The following is a 20,462-nucleotide window of genomic DNA, read 5'->3' as shown; positions in this document are numbered from 1 at the left end:
TTACTAAAAAGTTTTCTATCTACCTAAAAGTGAATCTATAAAAAATACATAGATCCATGAAATGAAATCTATATTAACAAAAAAGTTATATTCCTCTTAAATTTTCACTATAAAAATCTATTTATTACTTAATTGTTTCGCATAAAAAAGCCACTATATGATTGAGTTCTTTATAACTCTAATTAGAGTATAATTTTATTTTAGTATTTGAAATTTTATTCTCCATATTTGAAACAAATTTTCTTATTGAAGATAGATTAAATCTATTATGAATATAAAACATGTGCTATTGCATTAGCAACTTTGGCCATCACTTTAAATAGATCAATATATATAGGATTTAGTTATCCTTTCTTAGTGAACATGTTCACTCTCTTTAATAAATTAACTTTAATTATCATAAATGCACCCAAAAAAATTTTATTGCAAGATGTTCAAGATTATAATACTTTTTTTGCTTATCATGAATTGTGTTCACTCTATTTTGATTGATATAATCTTCTTTGTAGCATTGTTGATGAATTCAGACATTTGTCATCCAACTTCTATACAAAAATAATACCTCTGATATTCTAAGACTTTATATGATGTCATTCTTATACTAGATTAAAAATTACTACTATAAGCAAATTCAACCAATGGAATATGCTCCTTTCAACTTCTTCCAATATTTGAAATGGGAGAACTCAATGCTTCCTCCAGTATCTAAGTTTATAGTCCATCCACTTGTGGGCAAAAGGATGAACTAAAATTCAGTTTCAAGCCCAAATCGTCTTGTACAACATTTACACAATATAGAAGTAAAACTTCTATTGAACTTAGATACATTAACTTTGGGTATGTCATCCAATATAATAATCTCTTTAATTTATAACTATACCAATCGATCTATTAGGTAAATTTATCTCATAGTAACAAATGTGTTGTTTTTTATAAATTGATCAACCATTACCCGCAAAATAACTTGGCTTTGTCTTGACCCAAGAAACTCTAAAAAAAAATCCATGATAATTTTTGTCCACTTTTACCCCGGAATAGATAAACGTTGGAATAAACTACTACTCTATTGTTGTTCCACTTTTATCACTTAATAAGTTTCACAGACAAATTTTGTTACTTCTTTTTTTATCTTGATAATCAAATTATTTATTTTAAATCATAATAGATCTTATTGCTCCTAGAATAAATAATATCATTAGAGAAATAAATTTTATTTAAAATTTCTCTTCTTAATTATAAACAACTAGAAACCCACAATCTAACTCTATAAATTAATATTTCTATTAAATGAATGCACATACAAGAAAAAGGACCGAAACATTAGCAATGATTTTATGCATCAAGTTCTATATATTTTTATGAATAATGATATATAGTCAAATAAATCTATAATGATAAAAAAAAAATTATTTAAGTGGTTACATGACATATAACAATCTTTAAAAATAGGTGCGAGTTATCAAATAAATTAAGGCAAAAAAATATTATAAAGCCTCATAATGCTTAGAACCATATTAGACAAGTGTAGCATTTCTCAATAATTCACCATGGGTTACTAACACAATTATAAAAATAATTGATTTTATATCTCATAATAGCAAAAAATTGAAAAATATGCCTACTACTACGAGGTCAATAGGCAAGTGAGCAATCACATAAACATGCTCAAACCTTACTCTAACCATTACCAAAACTTGAATTATATCCAAACATTGCTCAAACTTACAATTTTCCTCAAATCATACTTGAATCATTGTTTGAATAAATTTAATCTTCAATAAGCATTCCATGGTCAGGTGATGTAGCTTCTTGTGAAATGAAATTTTAAACAAATTTCCTCAAGAGAACAAACAACAAACATACTTCTTCAATTCTCACTACTACAAGACACATTAGATCAAATTTCCATATTCTTACAATAAGACTCTCAACATTTTAAGTTCAAACTACCCTATTGAAATTGATACAAGAAAAATAATGATAGATTTCATTTTTGGTTTCAATATCTTTGTTGTATGCAAATGATACAAAATTTTCTAATCAATAGGATTTAGCCATTGTGCCTTCAACAACCATTAAGCTTAACAATACATTTCTAGATGATATTTTCATTTGTTTGGAATACAATAATGGTTGTTTAGAAAAGCCTACAATAATGTAACTAGACTTGTGAGCACTATGATGAAGCCAAAATTTAAGTTGTTAAATTTTCCAAACATAACTCTCTTTCTTGTGAATAATCTCTTTAGTTTTACCTATTATAGCATAAGATGAGGGGTGGTTGATGAAGATAACTAAGCAAATCAATTTTTGTAAATTTCATACATGATTTTAAATACATGTCAAGTGATTAATGACAATATATGAAAGTCTTAAGTTCTAGATTAGCTATGCAAAGGAACAGAAGAGCCATTTGATATCATTTTAATTTTTTATTAGAGTTATTTACATGCATACTGCCCAATTCCCATTTATTTATTACATCTAAAAACCCAAAATTTACCTTTTAGATTTATACATCTTTTATGTCACATAAGAAAATATCACCATTTTGATTTCTAAAAATTGAAATACACCTTTTTGTGCATATGCAAAGTGGCGTATCTGTAAATATTACATGTAAACTCCATTAATATGTCGTCACGTGTGCTACATTGCAATGGTTATTAAAGTGAAACCGCAAAGGTTATTGGGGGATTATTAAAGAGTTATTGTAAGGGGTTATTGAAGTGAAACTACATAAATTATTGAGGGTTGAAGTGGAACAACAGAGGTTATTGGGTGGTTATTGTAGGGTTATTGCGGCGTTATTCGAGTTAATACCCCAATAACCCTCCCAATAACATCTACGGTTCCACTTAAATATTTTTTTAGGTGAGCCAAATATAGCACACATGACGACATATTACTAGAGTCCACATGTAGAGCTGCATCCGGACTACGCATGGAAAAAATTTTCAGAAGAGAGAGGACCATAAAACCAATTGCTGAAACATGAAACACAGTTATAATAATAATATTTATTATTATTATTATTATTATATTATATTCTTTTAAAACAGAAGGAAACGTAACTAGTTTCTCGTTAGACAAAAATGCTACATATCATAAGATCAAAAACATTAAAAAAAGAAACAATTTCAAAATGTTAGAAACTATTTGTTCAGCAAGATTACTTTCTTTAGTAAATAAAGAGAAATTCCCATTCGATTTTACCGCAGCAGATCCTCTCCTTCCTCCGGGTTCCCCAACAATAGAACTCAGTCCAGGTGTTCCATCTATTCATGAGCACAAAGAGCATTAATATACAATAGGAAAACTTACACATGCCACACAATTCCTTTGTATTTACATATCTAACAACTAAATTTTGATATTTACATTTATAATATTTTGCTGTCATAAAATTAGGCATGAAAACGTATTTTTCACTTTTAGTAAGTTAATGATAATGGTATTTTTTATATAATATTAAAGATAATAAGTGTACTGCAAGTAAATATGAACGTCTAGGCGAGATATGTAAATACATAACAATTTTGTGGTATGTATGTAAATGCCTCTATACATTAACGTGCAGAGATTCTCCAGAATAATCCAGAAATACACCAAAGTTTGGATTGGAGAAGAAACTAGCAGAAAAGAACAAGGGCAAAACGCCAGAATGGTTTTTGTAGAAAATAAATTCATCTTTATAGAATTCAGCGAAAAATACTATATATTAACACTTGGAAGGACAAATAAATTCTCTATTTATACTCTTCTGGTACGTATGGAAGTTCCCAAGCTTATGCGGTGTCTTATTGTACATGGAAACTCATAAGAGAAAGTACTGAACATGTTGGGACAAGTCCAAAAAAGAAAATAAAATTGATAAGAGGGGACAAATATAATGACAATATGTTTGAATATTTTTTGTACTTTTTATACCGTTTTTCTAGAGGAATTTGAATCCTCCCTCTCTCCTTGAAAGTAGATTATGCTTTAATTTGCATTTCTTTAGATTTTTGTTTAGGTGCTATTAAGATAATTATGCTTGTTAATATTTGCAACAGGAAGATTTAATGTTTGTTTAGTTGACTTCAAGAGAACTAATAAAATTATTCATATTGTTAACAACACGTTGCATTTAATAAATAAGAAACTAAAAGATATTTATTTATGATGTCACACTTCAATATAATTAAACTAATCATTTGTAATTTAAATTTTGTGGGTTATCTCTATGAATGATATATTTTAATATTTTGACTGTTTTATATAGTAGAATGGGTATATATATCTATAGAGAGAGAGAGAGAGAGAGAGAGAAAGAAAGAGAGAGAGAGAGAGAGAGAGAGAGAGAGAGCTATAGGTTAATATCAAGAAGAGTAAAGAGAGTTTATGTGAAAAAAAGATGGCATAAAATGAAAAGTTGATAGACAAATCTGTGAAGTAAATATCTCTATAAGGAATAAAAGAAGGACCAAACTCTGTTTAATTCTATCTTAATGCCCATTTTTATTGATTAGATAATTGTTTCATTTTCCTACACAATAAATGGAATTATTTTTTATTTAAAGTAAAAGAAATCTACTACTCTAAGCAGCCGCAATTATACTAGTTCACACATAATAACATCATTATGATCAGTCTTATCCACCTATTTTGGGAAGGCTCAATGAATCCTTCTTAGCGTTGCATGTATAGTTAACTTCGATTAATAAAAGCACTTATTTTCAACTATTCTAAATTATTTTACGCACACCTAAACCAGTTATCTTAACTGTTAAAGAAGGCAACTTGTCACTGTGTCCATAATACAATACCATCTAACACTTGTATTTCCTAGTTTTACCGCAACATCTATATTATAATTTTCATTTTGTTAAATCGAGTTATAAATGCACTAAATTAAGTGTTAGAATGTCGATAAACTCAGATAATATTGAAGCTATAACATGGCACTCATTCCTTACGAATTCACATATCTAACATCTAAACTTTGCTTTTTACATTTATCCCACCCAAATTTCCTATCACATCAAAAATATCACCAATTTAATTTTTTAAAATAATATACACTTTTCACGCCTAAGTAAGGTGGAATGCATGTAAAAATTGAAGTATAAGTGTTAGATACGTAAATACATAGGAATTGAGTGGAATGAATGTAAATCTTCCGAAAAATATTTTAAAAATTTATGATCCAAAAAATAGTTTCTGTTATAAAATGATAAATCAACCGATCCATTAGATTCTATCCTTTTATTATTATTATTTAATAGTTCGTTACATCGAAATGTAAATATGACATCATCTGAATCCAATGCATCCGCACATGAGGGACGAAACATTGGCGCTTAAAATGGAGCACCCAGCCATAAACTCTCTAACTAATTCATCAGCTTGAGGACTCAAATTATCTAATAACAACAACAACAACAACAACAAAGTTTTAATCCCACTACGTGGGGAAACTCAAATTATCTAATAGCTAGTGAGAATTAGGGAATAACAAATAGTTTTAAATAATGGAGTAAAACCATCTCATACTGCTCAAAGAGATAATTTCTAATCATGGCTTTAAATATGGTTGGCGGCCAAGTAGGTTGCTACATAAATACTCTAGCAGTTGACTTTATATGTTATGTTTTGGAAAATAAATATATATAGCTTTTAGAACATATAGGATAAGTAATTAATTGTTAAACAGGGCAACTTCATGGAATGAAGAAGGGACTCGGTAGCAGAATTGTTCTAGCAAAAAGTTTGAATAAGACAATGACCAAAATCATTAGAAAAGGAAATTCAAAATGAACAGACAGCATACCTTCCAAAGGCCATCATTTAGATAGTGCATGTTGTCGACACCGATTCCTTTGTTAATGGCCCTTCTGCAGAAATAATGAAATTATCATTTTAGAGTAACTTGATGAAACCTTAGTAAAAACCAAACCACCCTTGATGGCAAAGATAACAAACCAAATTTAGATGTAATCAACAAAATAGCCATCAGCAACAATAAAGTACATAAAAATATTTAGTGTCTGCTGGATATGTTGTCTATTGTATGAGTTTATATAAACAAGTTTGCTCAGTTATACAGATCCGCAGACATTCTGCAGACCACTGCCATATTAAGTGGAGCTCAAAGCAGGATCGTACCATGCTTGAGTTGGAACAGACGCTAATGTAAAATAAACAAACAAAATACATAGCAACCAGCATCCTATTTTATTTAAAAAGGAGAATCCAGTACCATGTTTATTCGAAAGTTGTGAACGCTATATAACTTAAATTATCCAAAAAAAAGAACATAAACATAATAATAATAATAATAATAATAATAATAATGGCACACATCTAACATGGAAAAATTGCGCAAAAATTTCAAAGGATGCAAGATGACTAAATTAAAGGTACTTGCATGAGAAAAGAACAGAGAATGGAAGGTTGCCGATAAATCATTCTGCATTGGTGCAGAGCATGTAGAGTAACAGCATGACATGATAAAGAAACACGATGCACGTGTTTTGCTAATCACTTCCGCTTAATAGACGAGCAATGTATTGCTTCATTTTTCTTTAAATTGCACTTATGATGTCACAACTTGGTCTAGGGTTTGAAATTAACTGAAACGGGAACAGATGGTCCGACGGTGAGAGTGAAGTTTTCAATATTTATTTACTATATAATAGATGAAAGCCATTTATCAATTTAAACTAAAACAATAAAATTACTAGTTGTCCGCATCTTTTATAAACATTATTAATTCTATCGTTCATCTTTTCAATCACCAAATTAACCTGAAAAGTTAGTTTAAAATAACAATGAGCTGAACAAGCCATACTCATATTCTAAAACTACAACAATACAAGAATGCATGTCAGTTAAACTTGTAATAATCAATGTTAACATTTAATATATTATAAATAAATCTTATTATATCAATAGCATATCAATATCATTCTATATCGGTACAATCGTAACAAGAGCACAGTTTAAAAATTGTACCACATAAGATACTTTAATATCAATATCCTTTATTATTTACATACACATATATTTTAGTGTTCCCCCACTAGTACTATCAAGAGGTGACTCAATCATTGTAAATCAAGCACATATAAACATCAAATAAAAATATAACTTTTTAAAAATAAATATTCATTTCTCATTTGCATAGAAGTTAATGTAGTTATAAATCATTCAATATTTATGATAATTTAAATATTGTTGTACACATATATCATTCATTACGAACAAAGATTCACTAGAATTGAAAAATTCTTAGTTTGCGGTAATTTTGATAGTACTAGTCAATGCATTTGGTCTAGAAGAAACAAAATATCACTATAATACAATAAGATGAGTACTTATCTAGATGTCGATTAATTTGCAATTTGATTTGCCTTGAATTTATGTTAACCTCAAAACTTTTTAAAATTTAAGCCAACAATAAACATGAGTATAAAAATTAACTTATTATTTAAAACATTTACTTTATATTATTTAAGTGTTAATTTTTTTTTATTATTATATCTTGTATAATCATAAATATATTATAAGTATAAAATTCTTATTAAATATTTTAATTAAACTTATTAAAAGTCACTTACTCCTATTCGATCGAAGCCCTAATTGTGTGCAGACGTTTCTTTTTGCGATTGAATCACTCTCTCCTCCCCTACAGTTGACTCCCCCTCGCATGAGTCTAGACGTCGACGCATCCCTCCTTCATATGACAACAGCGTATACGCACTCAGAAGAGCTTCTTCCCGCAACGTCGACCCCTTCGACCGACGCCTACTCTCTTTCCCATTGTTTGACATCGACACTGATACTTCCTCATGCCTTCTAATCGTCTGCTAGGATGTCTCCCGCGCCATTCTCTCCTTCGCAAGCTGCTCTACTCCAAGGTAAGTGAAGTTCAGATAGGTCGCTTCGTTTTATAGGCGAACTCTTCGTGAAGGCCTCCAATCCCATCGTTTCAAATTCCCGACTATTTGATTCATTTCCAACTTCTTCGGCTATCCAACCCTCTCAATTCATCTCCCCTTTGCTCGATTCCTCGCTTCCATTTCTTCAATTTTCTCTGTTCCTCTCCCTCGGTTATAGAAACATAACATTACATTTGATAACATCAGTTTTGATTGAGATTATTGTTTTTTTAATTAAAATGAACAGGACAATAATAATAAATAAGATAGATATATGACAGTTAAATTTTATCACTGATTAGCAAATTATTAGAATTTAATTAATAGGCTATACATATTAAGTTATGAGAATCAACCACGAGATAACTAATTAATTAATAGAATTTATTAATTAGTGAATTATTTCGGCTAACAAAATTTAACTTAAATTTTAATTCAATGCATAGATATTTTATGAGGATTAATTATGATAACTAAGCTTGGAATAAATAATAAGCTCATAACCGACCAAAAAATGAATAACTAACTACATATCAAGGTTAAATAGGAATAAAATGAGGATTTGTTTACGATAATTAAATTTTCAATTGTATTGAACTAAGATCTAGATAACAAATTCATTTCGTAATGGTGGAAGATTTGTTATGGTGTCATGAATTGATTGCTGCTCCTTTTCCATATTTTTAATTAACTTTGTCAGATCTCATCATTTTAACAAAAATACAATTCAACCTTTCGTTAAAAAATTATTTTTATACAAGGGATACTTAATTAACTAGTTAGAATTTTAATTAAAATAATTACTTAAAGATAAAATAATTAAAAATATTAATTATAATTTAAAGTGAATAATTATGTAATTGTTGCGTGCTGGAAAATTCGCGGCGATAGAGTAGTGATTTATGGTCTTAGTGTTATATTGAAATTCAGCGCGCACACACACAAGGATAAGAAAACATTGCTATGGGAGACATCAAAATTTTTAAATGGAAAAAACTTAAAAAGAAAAAAAAAATCACAGGACCTAACTTAGTTCAAATAATTCTACCATATATTTGAAAATATAAGGGTGCGCTCTTCTCTCATAATAGGGAGAACGTTAAAATTTTACACTAAAACTACATCTGTTTTTATTAAGTTAAAAAAAGACTAGTGCTGGGAAATTCAATAACAGTCGTAATCTAGCAACAATGGTTATAAGTATTGGTCGCCGGCGGCTGGTGGTCAATAGTGGAAAATGGTCGATAGTGGTCAGTGGCTACGGAAACAGGTGGTCGACGATGGCTAGCGGTTACGAAGGCTGGTGGTATTCACTGGATCTTCTAGTCACAGCCCAGTCAAGGACTTGAAATTAACCAAGGCGGGAACAGACGATCGAACATTGAAATTAATTTTTTTATTATTTTGTTTCTATCATTAACAATTTATTAACCATATATTAATTGAAAGAGCCGCTAAAAGAAACAATTAAATTAACCAAATAAAAAGTTAACTTTCAGCTTGCTAAAACCTCGTTTTCTGTAAACATAATCTACCCATAATATTCATTTTAATAAAAAACTTAAAAGTGAAAAATTTTAAAACAACATAATGAGTTATCTAAGGTAAACTAGAAGCAATCAATCTTATAAAGTATAATAACTCAAAGAAAAAAATATAAAATGTATGACAACCTTTCATATTTAACTATAAAAAATCTTATAATTATCTAATGTAAGTGTTCATGACATTTATTCAATGAAAACAAGTTAAACTTTAATATGCATTAATTTTAACTGTAGCTTTCAAAGTTTAATTTTTAACTTTACTTTTATTTCATGCTATTAACGTTTACATTTGCCTTGGGAGCAGCGTCAAAACATAATCTAACACACCTCTAATTAATATTATCACATCGGCACAACGATTCATGATGTAATTTACACGATTGTCTGAGATGGAAAATTATCTACTCATCCCTAGCCGATATTCTCCAGTCAGCACAGTTGTTCATGATCTAAAAATCACAATTTTTTTGGGTGGTAGGAAAAAATCTACGTGCGTGGGTACATTCAAATCCCCTGCATGAATCGTAAGAGGGTGAACTTCTCTTAACATGCACATATAAACATTCATATATACAATATATTATTCTTTATAAAATAAATTCTTTTTATATACGACAACTTATATTTATCTACCAAACATAATACAACTCTAATAGAATCTAAGGTCATTATGACACTACCTAGGCGAATAACTTGGTGTAAAGCGGTAGGTGTCTAGGTGCTTGCCTCAATGATTCAAATATATTTGTATTATTTTCATGCTTATACATGGCCATTATAAGAAGGAGAGCTACAAATATACTAATGGGGATGAGTATAGGCAATGAAAAAGATGAAATATATGGTCATGAATATATGATTACAGTATTGCATTTGCTTGTTTAAGCTTGAAGCATAACTTCTGGGACACGGAATGCTATGTTTTGGAAAAGCTAATTGGCTTGGTTTGTTAATTTGATATTTGGAATAATACAAGCTTGAAACTATGTATTTTTGCCTGGTATACTTTAAATATTATATTATGATAATTATCATTTTATACTCTGTAAAGATATTTCTCAAAATTAACATAGATGAAATTTTTTTAATGCCTCGTTTTGCTTGGGCTAACAGCTACGCTAATGCCAAGCATCTCAGAATTGGGAAGTTTTCTCATCTTAAAGGAATCTAGAACCTTTACACTGAAGCACATTCATGTCTTCATTTCCATAACAGTTGAAGTGTTCTGCCCTTTAAACACACACAGAACAAACACTTCTAAGAAGCAATGGCTTTTACAGAAAAACTAAAACTTCAAAAGAGTATACTGCATAACTTGAATTATGAAAATCTTTTGAACATGACAACCACTTCGTATATGCTATTGAAAATTGGAAATGCCGCTATACGAATAAGAACGCCAACATCAACATTCACAACTAAGGTAAATGTGCTACTTACATGTTTTTTGCAGACATTTTGGTGAAACCAATAGCCAGAGCATGCTGTTTTCCCTCGGCCATTATGGCCTGAAACAGATTAAAAGCAAATAAGTTAAATTCATCCATTAGTCATTACAAGCATGTACCTTGCAAGGATTTCATCACATTACAAAGCAAATTCTTAATTATGCACTAGCAAAAGGATCGTGACAACATCTCTGTTACAGAATATAATCTTTTTAATGCCGGAGTTTAACCAACCATCAATAGAGAAAGCAAATATTATTACTGAAATCAAATAGGACCTTACTGCCACACAACTGAAATAGGAAATAACAACACACACAACGAGTATCTTGCAACTAGGGTGAATCGAAGGTGGTGGTGGTGGCCGATGAGGATTCCGGAAAGGTGGCGGCAAAGTGAGAAAGCAAAGAATGTGGGTGGATATGGCAACGGAACAGCAGGCGGCAGCGAAGAGATTGGGGGCTGGACAGAAAGGAAAACAGCGGGGTTGAGGGTTTTCCAGGTGACACCAGCTAAGCGTGCCGGAACAACAAAACAACAGCAATAGTTATGCGGCCTTGGGATGGCAGTAGGGTGGAACTCTGGTTCTGGCAGGTAGCGGCATGGTGGTAAGGAGGAGCAAGGGCTTTGGAATGCGGCAACAAGGTGGAATGCAGGGTTTAGACGGCTGGAACTGCAGTTGACAGCAACAAGTGATGTCCAGAGCGGCCTGCAGAAATGAAGTCGTAATTGGGCGAGATGTGGGGAGGATGGTGAGGGGAACCATGTAAGTAATCACCACATCGAGAGTAAGATACAGTCGGAGCAACACTCGGACCCTCAGATACAGCCCTAGATGAGAAACAAAGACATCGTTGGTTGCCTCGAAAAAAAGCAAGACACAATTGACTTTCAAACCATAATACAACACATATATAGGAAATAACTAAAAAGTAATGAAAGATAGTAAAAAAGAAAATGTAAAATGGAAGAAAGGCCCACGACATGACTCTATTGCGATCGTGGAAGGACTTGCGGTTCCGCGGTTCGGAACTTGACGTTCCGTGTCATTCTCCAAAGGTTGGGGGTGCTTCAACCTTATCCGTCAAAGCTTCTATCTCATAGTATTGTGCCAGGTCATCCACCATGAATGTATTGTGATTTTAACTTCCCGATACGTCAATCATGTATGCATTATCGTTCCAAAGCACATCCTGATATAATAAGTATACATTCTTTTTTTTGGCATATCCTGAGATGGAGCTGCATATAGACGTATATTCTCACAAGCCAAATCTTGAGCAATTGAATCTATAATCTGCTTCTCCAACTTCTTGTACTCAGTTGACTGTATCTGATAAACAAATTTGTTATCAGGAATCAACTCAGAAATGAAATATATGACAGGCTAGACCACACTGAAGTGCAACCACTAAGGAGAGGTTTTTTCTTCTCTGAAAAGACTTGGATCTCACTGTAGAATGTTCTTTCCCACAAGGATCCTAAGGCGATTTTCAAAGATGCGGTTCATCCCCCCGATATAACCATCTACTATGAGTGTATTGTTGAATTGAATTTAATACTCAAACTACTCTATATAGCCTTTAACAAATATTTCAAAAATTGCTCATCTCTGACATGTTGAACTTTTCTCATAGGCCCGACTTGAATCACTGACATTTCTTTCTTTTCAGGTGAAAGTTGAGACTCCTTTCTCAAGAATTCATTCTTCTCCTGTGTCAATGCCCATTTCTTCCACTGTTTCTTGCTCAGTAAAAGATTATTCTTCTGTCTGATTCGATATGCCCAAATTTGTGGCACTTGAAACACTTACTAGCTAAGACGGATTTGGGAATGATGGTTGGCACCATCTATTCTCCACTTTGAATTAATTTATCTTCACGCGGTGTCGTCTTGGATATTTTATTGGGTTTACTCTTGCTAGATCCTGGGATTGAACTTTGAATGTAAGATGTGACAGTTATATAGTTACGATTTTTGTCCACCTCCAAAACTAGAATCTGAACATCGAGTAGAGACCAAGATGGCTGCAGTTTCACTAAATTCGTAATAGATGACCTCAATCTTCCACTACACCTCGCTACTGTGTGCACTTCCAGCTCCACCAACGCACATTTTAACATGAGTTGGTAAAATTCATCTGTTTACTCTACAAAAGCGTCTCTCCGCATAAATTATGAATCTTTATGAACATATCCTTTTGGTAATGTGGGGGAAGATATTTGCACTGCATCTCCTTTTTCATCTTGAACCAAGTAGTGATTGTCTTTTCACTCACGTTGGCGTAGGTGCTTCAATTTTTTTCACCACAACAACAGACTCTTCCTTAACTTGATAACAACTAGCTTTACCATTTTATATGGTGGAATATCCTTATATTCAAAGACCTATTCTACTGTCTGGAGCCACTTGATGAATTCTTCTAGATCCTCAAGAATGTCAAAACGAGGTAAATCCACATGTGCTTCCACTACGCCACTCTAATATATTATGTCAAATCTTTGGGGTGGTGGTTCTTCATCCCTGAAATTTGTCTGGTGAAAAATATTCACTCCATTCTTTCGATTCGACAAATCTCCGTTGTGTTTACAGGTGATCTCTCCAACAGTTGGAAGATTTTCAGCTGCACCTCTTCCAAGGTAAGTTCTTAAACATCTCGTGGATTTTTCATAAACAACATTATGTCATTTCCTTCCCGATCTCTGACAATGGTCTCTTTGGTGGAGTGATTAGAGTTTAGGTTTGAGAGGTGAAATGGGGTATATGGGTGGGATTTAGGGTGTGAAAAAATTTTTGGGTGGACGGTTTTGAAAATTCAGCAAGGGGTGTGGGATTTCAATAACTTAAGATAGAACTCGGGTCATGCTAATTCTGATACCAAATAATACCGGAATTTAATCAAACAATAATAACGAAAACAAATATTATTACCGAAATTAAATAGGAACTTACAACCAGACAATTAAAACAAGAAATAACAACACACGCGACTAGGGTGAATTGAAGGTGATGGTGGTGGTTGTTAGGGGGTCCGGAAAGGTGGCGTCAAGGTGGGAAAGCGGAGCAAGCAGACGAATATGACAATGGAGCAGCAAGTCCTTGTTGTCTTGAGCGGCAACAAGGAGGTCGGGGGATGGAAAGCAAGGAAAACAACAAGTTGAGGGGGGTTCGGAGTGATGGCAAAGAAGCGGGAGGGCCAGGACAGCCGGACAACAACAATACCTATGTTGTCATGAGGTGGCACCAAGATGCAACTTTAGTTCTGGAAGGTGGCGAAAAGGTGGAAGGGGGGAGTGTGGGGTTTGGAATGCGGCAACAAGGTGAAATGCTGGGTTCGAATGGCGGAAACTACAACGTTGTGCATAACGACCTACGACAATGAAGGGGCGGATGGGATAAATGTTGGGAAGATGGCAAAGGGAGCAAAAAGATATCACTACCTTGGAACATAAATACAACCAAAGCACCACTTGGACCCTCAAATACAATCATAGATGAGAAACGAAGATGCTAGCGACAGCCTCAAACAAAAACATGACAAAATTAATTTTCAAACCCTAATACAACACATATATAGATGAATGAAAGATAATAGGAAAGAAAGCAGAAAAGGAAAGACAGGCTAGCGGCATGGCTCTACCGCGATTGCAGAAAGACCCATGGTTACGCGATCGTTCAACAGTCCGGAACCTTACGATCCACGTCACTTTGTCAGCTTAGAACTTCATTAAAGCATGACATCATATGGTCAATCTTTCAAAAGGATATATAAAAGTATCCATTAATATAATATAAAAAAACTCATCCCATTTTGGGGAAAAAATGAATGTGTACTAGTGATGCTGTAAAAAGTAACGGAAAGTAGAAAATGGTTCCATCTTCAAACACACATTAGCAATGTATTGATCATATCCTATGTATCTAGCAACCATGGATAATAAAATTATAGTGTTTCACAAATTGAAACGGTAGTAATATTATAAATAGCTTAACTTTGCAACCCAAAAATAGATAAATAAATAAATTAAACAAGAGAGCGAGTTCTTTTTTTCAAGGGAAATAACATATCCCTAAAATAGTATATTAATAAAAGACGCATGACAAGTTTGAGAGAAATATAGAAAAGGACAAATGTTTTGGTATAAGAGACAAGGGAGAATACTCCTCACTTTTTTAAAAGAAATAATAACAGAGTGGAAGAATAGAGCTTGAAATCAAGACCATAAGGATAGAAGTAAAGGTAGGAACCGATTGGCCAAGATCCGGTTCTAAAGAAGAAGAATAGGTTGGGACCTTGTCCCACTATCTTAGATGGAAAAGGCATTGGATAGAGAATAGGACAAGCAAGTTGGCATATGTTGGTGATGGGTTTCCTCTTCCTTTCTCTAGTCACCATATTTTTCCCTATTGTTATTACACCATCTATCTTCCAATTTCATAAAGAAGACAATTTCCAATAAGACCTTGTTGCTTGCGGAGCTTGTTGGACTTCGGACATTGCTTTAAAATAGTTGAACTTCGGTAAAACCTAAAGCTGTTCTCTATTATTGATTATATGTGCAATTAAGCTTAAAATAATATAGTTTAGCTCTTGATTGGGTATTTAGCATTAATATAGTTTAATTTAAATACTGAATAACAAGTTTCATATTTGGTTTAAGATAGTACACCTATAATAACTCCTCAATTGGCAAAATTAGGAATAAAACTTCTTAGTTGAGTATTTAGGCAAACAGGAGAATTTAGTTATTTATAATAAAGTTTCATATGAATACAAAGATAGAATGATAATCTAAACTTTTAGCGATTACAACGTAGTTAAATAAAATGTAAATGCTTTTCACGCTTTATAATCATGTTGTGTCATTAAAAATGGATGGCTTGATAACAACTTCAAATCATAATTTGAGGGTGAATCTTCTTTTGAGGAGAGCTAAGTTAAAAAAATTCCTAAAATTATCAAGAGGAATCTTCTCTACACATGCTTATGAGAGAAAAAAATCAAACTAATTAGTGAGCTAATGTATGAATATGGTTTGGGTTAAGAATTTTATCAAATTCCTTGATTCTAGAAAAGATCAAATGCTTAATTATGATGAGGGTATTTCTGCTTAATATTGAGAATTTATGCCATTTATTTGCAGATTTTGTATGTTGTTCCTGACCTAAGAATTTTTATTTTAGTTTAAAGGATATTGACATAGTATCAGTTGGGAGGACAAGCAGGATTCTCTTCAGCTTTTACAGTAAATAGTCCTAGACTTTATAAGAGAAACTTCCTTTCAACATTGTGTGTTTGTTCTTCAAGTTTGATTCATTATTTCTATATATGCAAGAAAAAATTTCCAAAAATATATATCTTTACCTCTATACGCTTATCCGGAGTTGCCCAAATTGTTTATCAGCTACTTTAAAACATTGGTCATTTATTATTGAGAATAATTGAAGGCATCCTCATTTCTTACCGAAATGTAAAATTGCTATGTTAATATTTTGGTTTGCTCAAGCATAGCCGACATGACCCTACAAGTTGGATCAATGAATCCCTAGTGAACCTGACAGGTTTAATACCAAAGCCAACAAGCTCACATCAGAGAAAGATTTCACTGGAAATGAAGATCTACTCAAAGCAAGCCAAGTCTGAGCATGCCTATTGATTGTTGTCACATTGATTTATGCAAATTGAGAATGAATGAATGAATGATAGTATCCTACTGATACATCTATTATGTTATTTCATATGCTGCATGATATTGCTCTAAATAGATCATTATTATGATTCATTATGTTATTATGAATGCATACTTACAGTGTGTTTTGCATTTGTTCATACAACTATTAATTCCTTAAGTTTGACAATTCTCATTGCTGCGCATTCATATATAGCAAATTAATATTGATGAGTAACACTAGCTCATTGATTTTTTTTGTTTCTTCAGTTATTATGTTTGGCGCAAACTTTAAAGTCAAGCCTTCATATGTTCGTATTTATCAGATAAGGAAATTCTTTTGCAGAGGGGCACTTCTATGTAATGCAAATGACAGTGTCGAAGGATTGGTTTACTAGGTGTAGGGCGGCGAGAGCGATTTCAGGAAAATTCTGACTTCTTCCACTACCAAGCGCACAAAGCATATTTGAGGGGCTTAGATCTCTTCTACAACGAAATGTTTGCCAAAGTGTTTTATTCCATTTTGACAACATGCGATGTAGATTTTAAGGTTTTATCTACCTTACTTTTGCTTCAACAGTTTGATCTGTATTGTGGAAACTGCCAAAGTTTTCAGACCAACTGGATGGATTAAGGCAATTATAAAGTAAATAACATATTTAGCCTAACTTTGCCTCATTGTAGTAGCTAAATATAAAAAATGTAAGTTTCACTGGATATCCTTGGAGCTTGGATAATACCACTGGGGTTTCCTCTTGCACGTCATCATCCAATGCACCACCGGGAGATGTAAGACCAGGGCACATTATATTAGCACCAGAAAGTACAAACTTTACAGCACCTCTATCGACTTGTAGCTTCTTCATTATATTGGGATCTGTGACGAAGATAGCACCACCATAAGTTAAGTACATTACAAAAACTATAATACACTTTTAACTTCTTATATTTAAATCAAATATCAAACAACAAACACTAATTAAGCGAGTACATATAGAGCATCAAGGGTTCAGAACATGTTTTGTATAAATGACTAAAAGAACAAATCTGAAAATTTGATTTCTAAATGCATGAAAATTAATTAGCTTAGGAATATGATTTTTTTTTTCTTTCTTTTGGCGTTCCTGTTAAAACAACAAAAAGCTGCTCTATTATGATGAGATTTCCACGAGGGAGAAGGAAAAAAAACTAAACAGAAATTTCAATCAACATTTTTATTGAAGATAAAGAAATTAAAAGAAATATGTGCGTTGAGTTAATACTTTACATTGATGAAGAAGCCTCAAAGTTGGCATGTAAGGACCGTCCCTAATGTTGAAGAATAAAGGCACGTTGTTCACCAAGACAAGATTCAAATGGTTTTGACTAAAAAAAAAATAGAAAAGAAAAAGTTAGTCTCCTCAGTATCAAGTCAATTAGTAAGACTAGCTACTAGGTAGAGACGACCAAACTCAAACTTATTAGGATTGAACATTGCTCAGAAAATTGAATTCAATGAGCAGAGCAAAAAAACAGATGCGCTTTAACAATGACTAGCAAGAAATAAATTGACCTCCTTTAACGATCTTTCTCTAAGAAAATCAAGGTTCAAAGATGTTTATTATTTTCAAAACTCCAACAAAAAGTGAGTGTTAGAGTTCAGTGGTTACGCCATTTGGGTAGTTAATCTTCAAGGAAGTAGTTTGTCTCCTAGGGTTGCCTACTTTATTATTAAGAAAATCACAGTAGAGCCCTTAGACAGCTTTTAATTATCACTGCAATAAGCAAACATACAAATCATCTTTGTAATGCATAACTTGCTTAACATTTGCACTAGTTCTTCAGTGACTTGAAAATAAAATTGGCATGCAAGATGTTAGATATGTATCTATAATATAAGCTCACCAAGGCATTTGGAAGATTTTTGAAATAGGGTTTTAAGTTAACTTTCTAAACTCCACATATGATCTTTATAATAGATTATATACTAAAGAGAGTGAAAGATATATATATAAACTAGTCAAGCAAAGAGATAAAAAAAATAAAAATATAGTTCAAGCAAAATGTATTAAAGATGAAAATCAATCAAAAAGTACCTCTTAGACAAGGATATTCAACATAGGTGGGTGAGATATTTGATAAACTTTTCAATTTTGATTGTTAAAATATGGTCGAAGTTAGTAATCCCAATATTGTAAATAGTAACAAAAATTTTTATTTCTATCATCGCATTGGTAAAACAGAATTTGAGGATAGTTTAAAGAAAATAAAATGTGAAAAAGCAATAGGACCTCATGGTATTCCAATAAAAGTATGAAAATATTTAGAAGATTTGGAAATTTCTTTGCTTACCAAACTTTTTAATATTATCTTAAAAACTTAAAAAAATATGTAATGAGTGGAGAAAAGTCCATTGGTTCCTATTTTTAAGAATAAAGAGGATGCACAATAGTGTGCCAATTATAGATGAATTAAGTTAATGTGTCATACATTAAAGTTACGAGAAAGGTAATTGAGCATAGGTTACAACGTGACACGAAAATTTCTTTAAATCAATTTAGATTCATGTCGGGTAAGTCTCCTATGGAAGCTATAAATTTATTAAAAGGTTTGATGGAGAAGTATAGAGAGAGTAAGAAAGATCTACCTATTATCTTTGTTGATTTAGAAAAAAACTTATGATAAAGTTCCAAGAGTTACGAGAAAGGTAATTGAGCATAGGTTACAACGTGACACGAAAATTTCTTTAAATCAATTTAGATTCATGTCGGGTAAGTCTCCTATGGAAGCTATAAATTTATTAAAAGGTTTGATGGAGAAGTATAGAGAGAGTAAGAAAGATCTACCTATTATCTTTGTTGATTTAGAAAAAAACTTATGATAAAGTTCCAAGAGAAGTACTTTGAAGTTTTAAAACAGAAATGTATTGATATTATTTACATGCAAATCCTTAAATATATGTATACTAGGGTTATTGCTTGTGTTCAAACATAGGAAGGATTACCAAGTATTTCCATTTTTAGTTGCATCAGGGATCGAATTTAAGCCCATATCTTTTTGCTTTAATTATGCATGTTCTTACTGGGCATTTACAAGAGGATGAATCTTCGTCTATGTTTTTTGCTGATGATATTCTTCGTGTGGATAAGAGTAGAGAGAGAGAGTTCATGAAAAACTTGACTATTGGAGGTTAATTTTAGAGTCTAAAGGCATTCATTCGAGTAGATCTAAAACTGAATACATGGAATGTGATTTTAGTATTAGTAGATCTAGTGGCGGGGATATAACAATGAGTGATAAAGTCATCAAAAAGAGTGAACGTTTTAGATATCTCGAGTCAATTGTTCAAAGTGATGGTGATATAGATGGAGAAGTGATTAGTAGAATTCAAGCTGGATGGTTGAAGTGGAGGAATGCATTGGCCCTATTTTGTGATAGAAAACTATTGTTTAGACATAAGCAAAAAATTATACGATGGTGGTGAGACTTGCAATACTTTATGCCGCAGAATGTTGGCTTGTAAAAGACGAGCATAAAATTAAGCGTTGTCAATATGAGAATGTTGGGTTGAATAGTGGCTTTACACTTAGAGACAAGATGTGAAACGAATATATATGTGAAAGGGTTGGAGTAGCTCTAGTGGCAGACAAGGCTAGAGAGTCGCCTAGATGGTTTGGTTACATTAAATGTTGACCATCTGATAATACTATTAGAAGAGTAGATGTTTTAGATTTGACTTATGTTAGGCGAGGTAGAGGTGGACCTAAAAAGACTTGGGCATGTTGTATTACAAGTGATCATAATTTATTATAATTAAATGAAAATATGACACTCAATAAGACAACGGATAAAAAAAATTCATACAGCCGACCCCACCTTGTGGGTTAAATGCTTGTT

General features: G+C 32.3%; 1 protein-coding gene across 1 annotated transcript in view; it reads right to left on the bottom strand.

Annotated features, from left to right (window-relative positions):
- Positions 1-3,078: 3,078 nt before the first annotated feature.
- The window catches only part of LOC110032685 (malignant T-cell-amplified sequence 1 homolog), a 31,626-nt gene continuing 14,242 nt past the window's right edge, over positions 3,079-20,462 (bottom strand). The window contains exons 4-8 of the mRNA XM_020736391.1: positions 17,854-17,951; positions 17,327-17,463; positions 10,910-10,977; positions 5,813-5,876; positions 3,079-3,278 (exon numbers count right to left, since the gene is read on the bottom strand). Of these exons, the coding sequence (XP_020592050.1) occupies positions 3,261-3,278; positions 5,813-5,876; positions 10,910-10,977; positions 17,327-17,463; positions 17,854-17,951 (385 nt within the window). The 3' untranslated portion in view covers positions 3,079-3,260. The remainder of the gene's footprint in view (positions 3,279-5,812; positions 5,877-10,909; positions 10,978-17,326; positions 17,464-17,853; positions 17,952-20,462) is intronic.

This window comes from Phalaenopsis equestris, unplaced genomic scaffold, assembly GCF_001263595.1.
Source record: "Phalaenopsis equestris unplaced genomic scaffold, ASM126359v1 Scaffold000002, whole genome shotgun sequence".
In the NCBI taxonomy this organism is placed as follows: domain Eukaryota; kingdom Viridiplantae; phylum Streptophyta; class Magnoliopsida; order Asparagales; family Orchidaceae; genus Phalaenopsis; species Phalaenopsis equestris.
This window is presented reverse-complemented; position numbering and strand designations above follow the sequence as displayed.